Source organism: Peromyscus eremicus, chromosome 5 (genome assembly GCF_949786415.1).
Source record: "Peromyscus eremicus chromosome 5, PerEre_H2_v1, whole genome shotgun sequence".
NCBI classification, from domain to species: domain Eukaryota; kingdom Metazoa; phylum Chordata; class Mammalia; order Rodentia; family Cricetidae; genus Peromyscus; species Peromyscus eremicus.
This window is the reverse complement of record NC_081420.1, coordinates 81,994,291-82,009,996: the sequence shown is the minus strand read 5'-3', so window position 1 is coordinate 82,009,996 and position 15,706 is coordinate 81,994,291. Positions and strand designations below refer to the sequence as shown.

At 46.7% G+C, this 15,706-nt stretch overlaps 1 protein-coding gene across 2 annotated transcripts in view; it reads right to left on the bottom strand.

Annotated features, from left to right (window-relative positions):
• The window catches only part of Pcnx2 (pecanex 2), a 156,186-nt gene extending 150,568 nt beyond the window's left edge, over positions 1-5,618 (bottom strand). For both annotated transcript variants that reach the window (XM_059263801.1, XM_059263802.1), the window contains exon 1: positions 5,466-5,618. In XM_059263801.1, the coding sequence (XP_059119784.1) occupies positions 5,466-5,618 (153 nt within the window). The remainder of the gene's footprint in view (positions 1-5,465) is intronic.
• Between the last annotated feature and the right edge of the window lie 10,088 nt (positions 5,619-15,706).

The following is a 15,706-nucleotide window of genomic DNA, read 5'->3' as shown; positions in this document are numbered from 1 at the left end:
TGGGATTGAAGAAAAGGATTGTGAAGAGCTGAGATGAGAAACTTCCTGAAGGGCTGAGCATCTCAGACCCCACAGGCCTGAGAACTTTAACTCTAGCTGCTGGCCAAGAGCAGAGTCCGAGAGCCAGAGCATCACCCCTGTATCAGCTGAGCACCCCAGTACTGGAGGTGCATTCAGGAGCTGCTATACTAGCAGGCGCCACCTGCTCCTGCTCGCTGCTTCGAGAAGCTGAAGATGACCTGAGTTGTTGGGATGCTGGCATCGAGGTGCTTAAAGCCCAGAACAAGTGTATGTCTGCTAAAGCCTAGAGTAATAGGCTTCTGATGTAGGGCGTGAGCTGAGAGCTCTGGGTCCTCCAGCCCAGCCCTTGGAGACCCAGGATTCCCAGTGACCAAATTGTATCTCCTTGCATACAGAGTCCCTATCCAGGTACAGTAGAAGAGTCCTGGGCAGATAACTGGTTACAACTGAACATCAAAAGGAATGCTGATGGAATGGAAGAAGGTGCCAGGCACCTAGACAGGAGGACCCAAGTTTAACCCCTAGTGCCCACGGAAAAAGCCTGTGTGGCAGTCTATGCTTGCAATCCCAGATCTGGAGAGTGGAGACGGAAGGATTCCCGGAACTCACTAGCCAGCCAGTTGAACTGGGGAACTCCAGGTTCAGAGAGAGACCTTGTCTCAGGAACTAAGGAGGGGAGCAATTGAAGAAGACACCCCATGGCAAAAGCTGGCCTCTACACAGCCGTGGGTCACATGCACATAATCACACAGACACAGACACACAGAACGCTTCTATGAAGTCAACGGTAACAGAATACAGCTCTAGGGAGCAAAGGTCAGAGAACACTCTCTTCAGCAGAACAAAGCCAGCTGGGAAAGGTTGGAAGAAGTACAGAGGTGCAAAGCCAGCATCTGGTAAGTACCATTGTGAGAAGGATTTTAAGCCAGAGCACGACAGCCACTGGATTTAAAACTGATGGCAGCAAATGAGATCTGTAGAGTTTTCAACTCACCGCCTGCGAAAAGCAGAAAGGAAATACATACTTCACAGTGCAGAAACCTAGTTGACTCCACGCTGACCCATGACCACAGTCAACAGCAGCATTGATGGGATGGAGGTGGGAGAATCTGTCATGTCCCCCAACATGCTGCACAGGGACACAGCCTGTTTTACTGTTGCCTTCCCAAAACTCCCAGCCACATACATAACCCCCAGAAAACAGAGAAATACAAATTAAGAATCATTCTACAAAAACAACTATAAATACTACAAAAAAGCAAAAGGAGTTGAGGACCCTCTAGAGTAAAGGTTAACCAAGGACCTAGAAACTGTTCAAGATCCTTGATGGAATCTTAGATCCAGAAAAAGCAAGACGCCCTACTACACAGGCCGTGATGGGGGAAATCTGTACAGAAGGTACACATGAGAAAATAGCATTATTTCAATCATTCTGTCATGTGAGGATGATGTGGGTGACTGTCATTCCTCTGTGATACACAGTGCTGTTCCTATGCCGGCAGTGTCTTGTGGTCCATCACTTATTTTGAAATAGCATAGTATGTTTTTTTTTTTAAAATGTATAAACACATAAAGTGACAGTGAATCTCAATCATCAACGTCATGGGATCTAGAGTCACTTGGAAGGCGAACCTCTGGGCTTGTCTGTAAGGGGCTTTCTAGACTGGGTGGGTTGAGGTTGGAGAACTCACCCTGAATGTGGACGGTGCCACCCCATGGGTTGGGGTCCCAAACTGAATAAAAAGGAAGTGAGCGGAGCACCAGCTTCCATCTGTCTCTCTTCCTGACTCAGGACATAATGTGACCAGCCGGCTCACCCTCCTGCCACCAAGCCTTTCCTGTCAGGATGAATGCACCCTTGAGCTGTGCGCCCAGGTGAACTGCCCTTCTTTAAGCTGCTTATGTTAGGCATGTTGCCACAGCAACAAAAATGGTGGTCACTACACATGGTAAAATGTAAAATGCTAAGACTTCATTATCCAGTGAAGATGGCAGAGCACCCTTTGTACGAGTCTTGCAACTTTTCTAAAGGTTAGGCTCCCCCCCTCCCCCACCCCAGACAGGCTTTCTCTGTGTAGCTTTTCACCTTTCCTGGAACTCACTCTGTAGACCAGGCTGGCCTCGAAGTCACAGAGATCCACCTAGCTCTGCCTCCCCAGTGCTGGGATTAAAGGCATGCACCACCACAGCCTGGCAGGTTAGGCTTTTTTCTCCCAGACTAACAAACAGAAGCCAGGGATGTTGGTACACACACACCTGTCCTCTCAGTACTCAGGAGGTGGAAACAGGTGGTTCAGAAGCTCAAGGCCAGCCTGGGCTACAAGAGACTGTTTCAGCCGGGCGGTGGTGGCGCACACCTTTAATCCCAGCACTCAGGAGGCAGAGGTAGGCGGATCTCTGTGAGTTTGAGGCCTACCTGGGCTACAGAGCGAGATTCAGGACAGGCGCAAAGCTACACAGAGAAACCCTGTCTCGAAAAACAAAAACAAACAAACAAACAAAAAACAAAAAAAAGAGAGAGAGACTCTGTTTCAAAATGCAAAAGCAAAAACAATAGCAACAACAACAAAAACCTTTGGGCTTAGAAACTAACTCATATCCTACCTCAAGCTTATATTTTTGAGTATTTTTTTTTTGTACTGAGAGTTGGACTCAAATTCCTGGTGGCTAATAAGTTCTATAAAGTGTAGCCCAGCCAACATCTCCCAACATGTCCCATCAGCCTCCCTGTCACATGATAATCCTACCTCTTTACTCCCAGCAGTGGACAGACACCTGACCTACTCACCGTGGAGTCCTTCCCTGCTCTGGGAGGCCCCCCGATCTCATGGCTCATCTATTTCCCTCTCTGCTTTGAGATTACATCCAAAAGACCAGCGTCCAGACACATCTTGCCATCACCACTCTCTGGGAGGGCCTCCATCACTCTCTGGGAGGGCCTCCATCACTCTCTGGGAGGGCCTCCATCACTCTCTGGGAGGGCCTCCATCACTCTCTGGAAGGGCCTCCATCACTCTCTGGAAGGGCCTCCATCACTCTTTGGGAGGGACTCCACCACTCTCTGGAAGGGCCTCCATCACTCTCTGGAAGGGCCTCCATCACTCTCTGGAAGGGCCTCCACCACTCTCTGGGAGGGACTCCATCACTCTCTGGGAGGGCCTCCATCACTCTCTGGGAGGGCCTCCATCACTCTCTGGGAGGGACTCCACCACTCTCTGGAAGGGACTCCATCACTCTCTGGAACGGCCTCCACCACTCTCTGGAAGGGCCTCCATCACTCTCTGGAAGGGCCTCCATCACTCTCTGGAAGGGCCTCCATCACTCTCTGGGAGGGCCTCCATCACTCTCTGGGAGGGACTCCACCACTCTCTGGGAGGGACTCCACCACTCTCTGGAAGGGACTCCACCTTAAAAAACTAAGGTCTAGGTAGCTCCAACATCAGTCTAATAAGCCGGTACGCCCAGGTCCAAGCCAGACTGACTTCATATGTACTGTCTCATTGAACTCCAATGCCCCTACAAACTGGTTCTAGTGGCCCATAAGATAGCTCAGTGGATAAAGGCACCTGCCACCAAGCCAGATGCCCTCATTTTGATCCACTGAGCCCACATAGCAGAACCCCTGTAAATTGTCCTCTGACCTTTCTACATGCCTGCAAGTACACACACACACTCCACATACACCACAACCCCTCTACATACACACACTCCACACACACCACAACCCTCCACATACACACACACACATCATACACACCACACACACATCTCAACCCCCACACACCATACATAGACACACACATCACACACATAGATACTACACGCACACATATCACACACAGCACACCACACATACATCACACACACACACACACATCACACCACATACCCACACATACGCCACACACGCACTGCAACCCTCCACACCACACACAGATGCACACATCACACATCACACACACAGCACATCACACACAGATGCCACACACACACACACACACACACACACACACACACACACACACACAGAGCACACCACACACATATTCCACACACAGCGCACAACACACACATCTCACACACATACACATACCACCACCACACACACATACACACACATATACCACACATACACATCACACACAGCACACCATACACATATCGTACACACAGCACACCACATCACACACACACACACACACACACACACACACACACACACACACAATAAACAAAATGCAAAGACAAAGCCCTGGTTGTATTCTTTCTCTTGTACTGTAGCCCAGAAAATGAAAAGTGAGAGTAGATTAACTTCTTTCAAGGTTCCAGAACTGGGAAAAACTGGAACCAGAAGTCACCTGAGGCAGCCTGCCTTCAGAACCACAGCTCTGGACAAACTGCCAGAAAAAGAACCGGAGCCTGGGCATGCCAAGCCACAGGCATCTCCAATGTCAGACTCGGGACCTGTCAGCCATGCTAACTCATTGAAGACTTTGTGGAGAACATGGTCACGTGCTGTTTTAGGGGTAAAGACCTTCACAGACACCCCAGAATTGACTCCTAGCTGAGGTTTAACGGCAGGCAGCTTTGTAAGGAAGGTTCGTCATGGCTTCAGCTACCTATGTGTTTAACTGACCTATGAAGGTCATCTATGTGATCTCTCAGCAAGCATTCTCTAGCACCCTATTGGGGTCCATCCCAGAGGAGGAGATGCCACACTGCTCTGGAATACGGTACATGACATTATTTATCCACTCCTGTTTTTTTCTTTTCTTTTTTTTTTTTTCAGACTTCTATATACCATGGCGTAGAAATTGCAAAGCAATTGATGGTAGAATCTGCCTTCCTAAAGCAAAACAGGAAGAGAGGAGAGGAGAGGAAAAACAAAAAACAAAAAACAAACAACCGAAATCAGGTCACCTGGGAGAACTCAGATTGCCTTTTCATTGTGACTGTGCGCGATGTGTTATAGCAGATATCATCCCGAGCTATGAGGCCTAGGATTGGGTACCCACAAGCCAGTCTCAACAACTCCCACCAGCAGGACCTGACTCATCCAGGCAGACCGCATCAATTCTTAATGAGCCTACAGTCCCCAAAGTCCTAGCTACTTCTATCCTGTGACTCCCTGGTGTCCTGCAGGACGGCTGTCCCAAATCCCCCACATTCTTCAGTCCCTACTTCTCAAAGGTCGCTGCCCCCTTCCCATCCCAGGTCTCCTCTGTGGCTCTCCATCCCCTTCCTTCTCTTTCTCCTTCATAACCTCTCTCCCTCCTTTTGTTCTTTCTACCTCATTCCTCTCCTTCTTTCTCTCCCCTCTCCTCCTCTTTTCCTCTTGTTAATTTCCTTTCCTCCTTTTCTTCCTCCTCCCTATTCCCTTCCAGCTTCTTCTTCTCCTTCCCCTCTAACCCCCGCCCCCATCCATTCCTAAGCTGGGGACTCACCAGGTGCAGGGCCAGTGGCAGCAGCAGCAGGAACAGCCACAGGTAGAGGTGACAGCTGTTGGTGAATTTGCTATGCTCGGGGTCGTGGTACCAGCCCCCTGTGAGCGCGGCCCACACTCCCTGCCTGAGCAGCTGCAACACCTGGGACGCCATGCCAGGGATCCTGCGTGCCCTGGGGCTCAGCACCCTGGGACTCAGTACGGTGATGTGTACCGGTGTGCTCCGGTGGAGCCACCGCCCCCGGCGCCACCGCCGCCCAACCCGCGGCAGACGCTGGACAGCGCGGACTGGTACAGCGCGGTGCTGGAGCCGGCCGGGGTTGCCGGGCAGGTGCGCGCCATGTCCAAGGGAAGGAGGATTTTCCCATCATGCTTCGCGATGGCTGCTCAAGGATGCTCCCGCGGCTCCGCCCTATGCCCACCCCAGAAGGAGCTCAGTCCCTCCCTCTCCCTTCTTGATAGCCGGGGCTCCACCAGCCTTTCTCTCTGAGTCTCCCAGGAGCGAGTTTGCGAGGTGTGCGAACCAAGAATGTTCCCGTGTGAGAACCACAGACAGGAAACTCCTTGGCTTTTGATTTTGTTTTGCCACTTGCACCAAAAGGTTTGTCTAACCTCAAGTCCCAGGCTTGCAGCATGCAAAGCAATTTCCTCTGAGCTCCACCTGAGGGCCTTTGGCCCCTGTGACCTTGGCGGGCCACAGACCAAAGCCTCTGAAGTTTTACGCTTGACCTGATCTGCTCTCACTGACTTCCACTCTGAATTTTTCTCTTCCACGCCCAGTTACCCAACTGGGCACACAGAGACGACAACTGTCTTTCTGAAACAATCTTTGAAGATTCAATTAGTCACTGGTGTTTTTATTTTACGTTGTTTTATTTCATTTGTGAGGCAGGGTCTCACTCTGTAGACTGGATTGGCTTGGAAGGGATTATGTGGCTCAGGCTGGCCTGAAAGTTCATGGCAATCCTCCAGAATATTGAGATTACAGGCGTGAGCAACTGCATCTTGTTCTCTGTATTTTTATATGTTTCCTGAACATCATCCGGGATAGCAATCAACCATTTCAACTAGGAGGAAAGAGAAGGGAAAAAGAAGAAGCAAGGGAGAGGGGAGGAGAGGGAAGAAAAGGAGAAAAGCAGATTTTTATGTGTGGCGCTAGGTGGCGCTAGATCGCCGCTAGACTAGAGTAAAGCCTCTTCTTGGTATTGCCAAACAGGCGAGGATTAACAAACGGGACAGATTTGATATAGCAGAAAGCTTGTCCGCAAAACGACGGCTCCAATTTTCACTTAAATTTGTTCACTTCTCACATAGGTCAGTGTGTATCATGTGTGTCTTGTGAAGACATTAGTGCTTATTTTAGGTCTTGTATTTTCTTTCTTAATTTTCTGTATAGTGAGGGTCCCTGAAGCTCAGGAGAGAAATAATGGAAGGAAGATTCTGAGTTTCAATTGAATAAGTTTTAAAGAACTAAGAAAAGGACTTTAAATATTAAAATAATGTGCCGTGATCTCCAACCCAAAATGAGATAAAACAAACAGACAAACGAAAATTAGCTTTAAAATCAATCCTAAGACATTAAGGTCTGCAGCTATAAAGTAAATAGCTGATGGACTCATTGTCCCCCAAAGACAAGGAGAATACAGCCAAAGCCACTAAAACCAGCTGTTCCAGACTCTTGAAATACAAGAAAGCCACAGACCAAGTGGAAAATCATCTATTAAAAAAATATATATATTTAACTGAAGCAACACAAGATTCTCTGTTCTGTGTTCACAGGAGCTGCCTTCTCCATCCCAGGGCCAGTGTCGTGAGTTATGGGGTGATGGGGAGGACCACTGGCGACAACTTGAATGCGCACAGAGACTCACACGGCTCTGTAAGGGAAGCTGCAGATAGGCGAACGCAAACTAGGCACAAGCATAGTATGTACGCTGCTCCCTTCGTCCCGACAGCTGCTTAAAAGGACAACTGCACATTGTAAAAGCCCTAGAACTGTGGCCGGCGCCGTGGCTCGGGGGCTTAAAGCACTTCCTGCTTCTGCATAGCACCAGAGTTAGTCGGTTCTGCTCCAGGGGATCCAATACCCTCTTCTGGCCTGCAAGGACACTGGGCATGGACACATAAGTGCAGCCAGGCACTTAACAATCACTGAATCTGTGCTCTAAGAAAAAAAATGGTGTGTGTGTGTGTGTGTGTGTGTATGTGTGTGTGTGTGTGTGTGTGTGTGTGTGTGTGGAGAGAGAGAGAGAGAGAGAGAGAGAGAGAGAGAGAGAGAGAGAGAGAGAGGAAAGTACCAGACCCTTGAATGGTCTCAGAGTGCATAAGCTGAGTCCATAGCCTGAGTACCCCCTCCCACATAGGAAACGACTACAGTACAAATGAGCTCATGTCTATTGTGTTGGGTCACCAAAGTGTGTGGGATCCCTTGGTAATGACAGCTTAGCCTTGTTCAGTGAGTCCATGAAGCAATGAGAATCAAGCAGACTTTGAAATCAAGAAGTAAGAAAAGGCATCAAGCCTAAGGAAAGCAGCTGGGAGGTTCCGGTGAGTGGAAATTTACACACCAGAGAGGAGGAGACCCTTCAGAAATAAAAAACTAAACACACAGGCTAATGTGTGCCCTAGAGGTGTTGGGGCCATCAAATACATCAATTACTAGCTAACCTCAGCAGAGACAGGGTAAGCCATGCATGAATACACTGGCATGGGGGGGGGGGGGAGAAACAAACAGTTTACATAGAAAGAAGACAAAAGAAAAGTAAATAGAAAAGAGATTACAAATACGTAATTAAATGCAAGGGTAATGTTATTCTTCAGAAGTCTCTTGAAGACACGTTAGCTGAAAATGCTAAAGGAGACATGTGGGATTGGAGAGATGGCCCAGCAGTGGAGAGCACTTTCTGTTCTTTCAGAGGACCTGAGTTCAGTTTCCAGTACCCACATGGTGGCCCACAACAACCTGCAGCTCCAACTTCAGGGCATCTGATGCCCTCTTCTGGCCTCTGAGGGCACTGTGCACGCATGCGCATGCACACACATGCATAAAAAAATAAATATTTTTAGAAGGAAAATGCTAGAGTATTCTATATGTATTTTTAAAAGTATATGCCAGGTATGGTGGTACATGTTCAGCTACAGCAGCCAAAAAGCAGAGTCAGGTGGATGGCTATGAATTCAAGGCTAGCCTGGTCTACATTGTGAGCTCCAGAACAGTCAGAACTACATAGACAGAGAGACCTCGTTTCAAAAAAATGTGTGTATGTATGTATGTATGTATGTATGTATGTATGTATGTATATGTATGCATATATGCAAAGTATTCTATAAATGATATATATTTGTACAAATGTGTCTGTCATGTATAGTTATATCTGTTCTTGGAGAGATAAAATTAAACTCTGAAGCAAGAAAACAGATGGCCAGGAGATGGAGGGAATGTGGGGGAAAGAATCAACTTTTGTGTGGATAGCCTCTTAAAAACAGGCTTTTTTTTTCATATTTTTCATACTTAAAATATGTATTAAAATGCAATAGTATTTACACTTAGATTTCCTAGGCTCCTTTGAGGTAGATTTTAAACACACCTTTTAATTCTAAAATTAAAAGATGAAGAAAGGTGATTATGAGAATAATAAACAAATAAGAGTAAACCAATTTCTTCAGAGACCAACTTGGAATCCACCCCAGTGGGAAAGCAGACTTCTAGTATCCAAGTTAATATTTAGGAGAATTTATATGCTGGATAAATGGGAGCTGGACTCAGACTTCACTGTTAAAAGACACCAACATGTGCTAATATTCCTTCAATGTATTTAATTTTAAATCTTGGGTAGCAAGGCTGCAAGTTTTGAAAGACAGCTTTACTGTTTTTATAAATAAAACCATTTGTTCAAAAAATAATTGACAGGTAAGAAAATACCCCTGCAAGCAACACTAACTGAAACTGTTTGCTCACTTTGCTTTCTACAGGGAAACACAAAGATTGAGAGGATGTCAAACAGCCATTGATGAAGTGACCAAGCAAATAAGCACATGTATGTAAAATATCAGTTTATTTTTATTTCATGTATTCCTGTGTTTGCCTATGTGTATGCATGTATGTAAGTGTACCATTTGCATGCAGGAGCCCGTGGAGGTTGGAGGAGGCATCAGATGCCCCGGAGCTGGAGTTACAGGCAGTTGAGAGCCACCATGTGTGTGCTGGGAACTATACTTGGGTCCTCTGCAAAAGCGTTCCTTGCTCTTAACTACCGAGTCATCTCTCCGTTATTGGAGCAAACAATTATAAACAGTGGTTACATGTCTAGAGTGTGTCACTATTTTCCCAGTATGTCACACTCCTTATGCTTCAGGATGGTAAAAACAACCATAAAGTAACAATAGCATCCAGAAAAAAAATGAAGAAGGCCATAACACAAAGCTGACCACCACAAACATGACCACCACAAAGCTTGATGGACGTAACGCTGACCACCATGGCTTCGGGCCTAGATGCTCTTACAGGGAAAGCAGTGAATACTGAGGCCAGAGGAAAGCAGCTACCAGGATAGATTCACACAACTGAGTTACACCTGGTGTGCTCCCATTTATTACAAGGGATGGGAAGGTCAACTGGGCTCCCTGGAGAGTTCCAAAGAAATGCCAGCTATTAGTTTAAAAGATGGAGAAAAAGATGGCTTCGTGGATACATCTTGCTCACTAGCAAATGCTGTATGTAGGAACTAGAAAACAGTGCTTGGATTTTGAGCATTTCTCTGAAAGCCGCAAAAGAGTTGCTTATTTGTCCTCGTTAACCCACACAGTCAACATGTGCTTGTGGGGAAGGTATGTTGATAGCCTCCTTTTGTTGTTGTTTGTTGAGATAGGTTCTTAGGTAGCCCAGGCTGGCCCACACTATATAGCCAAGGATGTCCCTGAACTGCTGATCTTCCTTCTTCTACCTCTTGAGTACTAGGATTACAGGTCTGAGCTGCCAGGCTTAGGCAGTGCTGGGGATCACACCAGGGCTTCCCAAAGCTAGGAAAACATTCTACCAACTGTGTCTCATGCCCAGCTCTTCCTCCTATGTCTACAAATAGATTTCAACAAAAGCTGAAGTTCTCTAAGGAGGTCTGTAGTCTGACTCTCGCTGCATCTAGTCTAGTTTAAGGAATCCACTCCCACCTCAAAGAGCTGATATTTGGAGAAAACCCTCATTTCCACCAAGTGAGTGAGATAAACGGGCCAGACAGGAAATCTATGCGATGCAGAAAACTTAGCAAGCAAAATGGGGAGTGTCCAGTTTTTGGAACTCAATAAAAATGAACAAAGAAACCCATACAAAGCCCATCTTTGTAGAGGCTCGCTCTCTCTCTCTCTCTCTCTCTCTCTCTCTCTCTCTCTCTCTCTCCCTCCCTCCCTCTCTCTCTCATTTTTGTTCTCTGTGACTTCAGGTTAGTACCTGCAGCACATTGTAAAGAATCGGTCATTATGTTTACAAAGAGTCAAGGACATTATTAAAAAAAAATGCAACAAAAATTGAAGGAGCAGGTGGCAGGTGGACAGACTGGTGCCGGAGTGGAGCCCAAGGTCAAAGTCATGAGCACAGTGATTCTGCACCTAAAGGGATATCAGCCAGGGTAGAAGACGGCCTTGGCCTTCCGGATGCCCTCAGCCTTTCACACTGTAGCAGTTTAGTGAAGCGGTCCATTGTTCCTTTCCCCAGACCTGTAGTAATCTGTAACTACAAGGCTCTCTATCTGCAGGACGGCAGCTTGGCCCCAGGGATTAAAGTAACAGAAATCTTACAACTCGGGATGACTCGGTCTCAGGCAGAGTGCCAGTTGAAACAGAATAAACAGCAACCGGAGTCACAGTCTGCACTCAGTAATGGATGCCAGCAACTAGCTGCTGTTATTGTTATTTTTATTCATTTAACTCCACATCTTTAAGTATGAGAGAATGGAGACGGGGTGGGGGGAGCACCCATAAATTACAATCTCACATTAGAAAAACACCATGCTGCTTCACAATTAGCTAAGAAACCAAGAGCTCCAGAAAACAGCAGCATGCGAACGCCCCCTTGTGGTGCTGACTGTTTCTTTCACTCAGCGCTCCCTCAAATCCTGTTCTCTCAGCCTTTGCTCAAGTCTTACCTTCTGCATGAGGCCGCTCTCACTCTGTCCACACTTTTGAAGATCCCCACTGGCTCCCGTTCACGCTATCTCCTCGAACTAGTCTTGATCCATCATTCCCTGATGTCTTTTCTATTGCCACCAAGCCAGGCCTGGTGGCAAATGTCTAGAATCCCAGCACTTAGGAAATTGGAGGCAGGAAGATAAGGAGTTCAAAGCCAGTCATGGCTACATAGTGGGTTTCTGGCTAGCCTGAGATGCATGAGAAACATGAGAAGAGAAGAGGAGAGGGGAGGAGAGGGCAGGGGAAGGGAGTGAAAGAGAGGAAGACAGGCAGAGCAGGGGAGGGGCAGGAAGGAGAGGACAGGGGAGATAAGTTTTAATTTGGGGCCATGAATACAGTTTAGCAGTAAGGAGCTAGCCTAGAGTTCAGTTCCCAGCACACAAATAAATCAGTAAATACTAAATTCCTGTGCGTAAATAAGTAAGTTCTAATACATGGTATATTCATTTGTCCTGTTCGTTTTTCATCTAATCCCGGTAAAATACAAGTTCTGTGAAGGCTGGCACTTTGCCTTGCCACCTTTTCTATCTCAAGCACCTAGAGAGTGCCTGCCATCCTGTGTGTTGAGTAATCAGCCGTGTCTTCCTGTCTGTCTGTCTGTTCTCTCTGTTACAAACAAGGTCCGTGTATTTACTTGGTTTTAATTTTGTGGCATTGTTCACAATAAGTAAGAATACTGGTGACAAGAGGATGTAAGTTCCAATTAGTCTCTGGATACATGATATACTTTCTGAACAAAAGTGTCCTGAAGGGCTGGAGAGAAGGATCAGTGGTTAAGAGCACTGGCTTCTCTTGCAGAAGACTCGAGTTAGCAACTACCTGGTCCCTCAGCCATCTATAACTCCAGTGCCAGGGGATTTAACACTCTTGGCCTCTGAGGGCACCAGGCATGCAAATAGTGTGCAGATATATGCAGACAAAATATTCATACACATAAATTTAAAAAATATCCATACACATAAGATTAAAGCATCATGACTTATTTTATTTTTTCGGTGCTAGGCATTGGATGTGGGGCCCTGTGCACGCCAGGAAGCATTGTACCACTGAGGGACATCTCTAGCTCTTAGTGTCATGGTTTTAGATGTAATGTACCCTAGGGCCTTGGAAGTCCCCCTTCCAACTTTATATCCTAAACATCTTGGGGAATAGTTTTAATTTCAGTTGGAAGAATGAAAATGATCTTTGATTCAGGAACATATACAAAGTATAAGCATAAAAAAACAGAGAAAGAAATATGCTGTGGATTTTATGTTCTAATAAATAATAGGGTCCACCATGAGCAAAAGTAACATGAAAATAATGCCGCCATTGTCTAGCACAGATGGAGGGCTGTGGTTTGGACAGTTCAGTGAATGCTGGAAACAACCCCTGGGGAAGACACTGCTGCTCCGCCATGTTAGAGAGGGAGTGATTGAAGACCAAAGATGAGGTTTCATAGGGCACCCCCTGACAAAGCCAGGACGGGACCCTGGTCTGCTATCACACCCCACTGCTCATCATAATGCTGTGTCTCCACTCATGATGGGTCATATTAAATTACAGCACACAGATGAAACCACACACACACACACACACACACACACACACACACACACACATACACACACACACACACATTGGGTCTCGGGCTACCCATATATCCATAAAAAAGCTCAAGATAGACTCTTTCTGGCAGTTAGATAAAAGCCAGCATTCCTCAGGAACCTGTGAAACAGGTTTTGAGTCCCCAAGAAGGAGTCAATTCCCTGATCTCTGGGAGAAGGGACATATGGCTCTCCAACATGACATATACCTGTGGTATCTATCAGTGTATCAAAACCCACGCTGGCCTCAGGCTCCCTCAGTATCACAAGTGCCTGCTATACACTTCAGAATCCATACTAGCATACTAGCCGACCTCACCTCCTCTTCTACAACCTCCTCTGCACAGCTCTAGTTCTCTGTATAATCCACATAACTGTCCATGGGATGGACTCTCTCTCTCTCTCTCTCTCTCTCTCTCTCTCTCTCTCTCTCTCTCTCTCCCCCCCCTCTGTCCCCCCTCTCTCCATCTCTTGCTATCATCTCCCTCTCTCTATTTCTTGATCCCCCCCCCACTATGCTCTAGTCTCTGTCTCTTGCTGTCTTGATATCTTTACTGTTCCCTCCCACTCTCCCACTTCCCTAGCCCTGGCCATGTCCAGTCTGCTTTCTTTTCTCTCTGCTTTAGACTCTTCCAGATGCCTCCGGATATTTTCTCTCTCTTATTCACAATAAAAAACTCTCCCCTAATAATGGAGAGTTCATGTCAATAGTTATTTTACTTTGCCCCTGGCATACAACACAGACACAGACACACACACACAGACACACACACACACACACACACACACACACACACACATATACACACACACTTGACTCCAAGATGAGATCCAAGGTGGGCAATGACAGCTGATGTTTCTGAATTTTGAAGCTCTCTGTCAACATTCCTTTTGTCTTGAAGTTAGCCATAGGACCCAGCAAAGGAAATCCCACTAAACTGTCACCTTTCTGCAACTCTGTTTTCTGAACAGAAATATAAAAGAAAAGATGGATGCTGTACATAAGTAAACATTGAGGAAAGCATTTTTCTATTCCTAGCATCTTTTTTCAGATTAAAATTTTAAATTACATTTGGGGTACATGTCTGTATCCATTCAAATATGCACATGCACCATGTACACTTGTGGAGGTCAGAGGTCAACTTGAGGGATCAGTTTTCTCTTCCACCATGACCTGTGTATTAAACGCAGGTCATTATGCTGAGCCATCTTACAGGCCCATTTTTTCACCCAGATTTTAAAACACTCCCTTGTAACAGAAATTGCTATGTTTAATATAGTGGCTGTTCTGTTTCCTGACCCCCAGATAAGTTTATTGGAATGCACAATGTACCAACCATACTCCCCCTGCCCCCAGGTCTTGAGGAAATACTTTTCTTACTCTTTGGGCCTCTCTGGCTTCTAGTCTCTCCTGAAATTCGAATGCAGACTCAGTCTTAAGGTCATTTGTGCTCTGGTTTCCTCCTCGGCTCTTCTCAGGCAAGCATCGGTCCCTGTCATTGAGGGGCATCAGGGTTGGCCACAGCATGTTTCCGGGTTGCCTCTGTTCGGGTTCTCTTTTTGTCTTTCATCCACCCTACCCCCCCCCCACCAGGTCCCACTCAAGCTCCTCTGTCCCATTAGAAACTTGTTTTGAGGGTGGCCAGCTCTCCTGGAGTGTCAGTGCTGACTGTCCTGTGACTAGGAGCCCAGGGCAGGTCAACACATACGTGACACCCCTTGTCACTGACACCCTGTGTTCACTGCTTTACAACCTATGACCCTCAAGACCTGTGTTTATCTTTGGAATTATTTCCTCAGGCCTGTGTTGACCCTCTCAGATCCCAAAGTCAAGGACAATGAATTTTCACTGTCTCCATTTCCTCACTCCTGCAGTTCTTGGTTCGTGTTTTTGAGACCAAGTCTTTCCGTGTAGCCTACACTAGCCTGGAACTCCTGATCCTCCTGCCCCTACCTCCCAAGGGCTGGGACTGCAAGTGTGTGACTCCAGGACCAGTTCATCTCTTGTGTATTTGGTTTCTTTCCCCATAACACTACACTCCTTCCACACTACAGAAGCAGGTTTTTATTCTTATTTTTAATATTTATTTATGTTCATGCCTGTGTGCCTAAGTGAATATGTACCATGTGAATGCAGTACCCATGGAGGCCATAAGAGGGCATCAGATTCCCTAAAACTGGAGTTACAGGCAGTTGTAAGCCCTTACCAGTGTTGGGGAACCAACCTATATCCTCTGGAAGAGCAGTCAGCATTCTTAACTGCTGAACCATCTTCCCAACCCCACAGAAGCTGAGATTTTAGACGTTAAGCTCTCCCTCCACTGGCAACATTCCCTTCTCTTCCTCTGCAGGACCCTGGCTCCTCTCTGAGTAGCGTGAGAGTCCATGACAGAAGCTCTTAGCTGTAATGACCCATGGATTTCCTATCAGACCAGAAACTGAAGTGGAAGCGGGCTGCAGAGGAGGATGAAGCCAC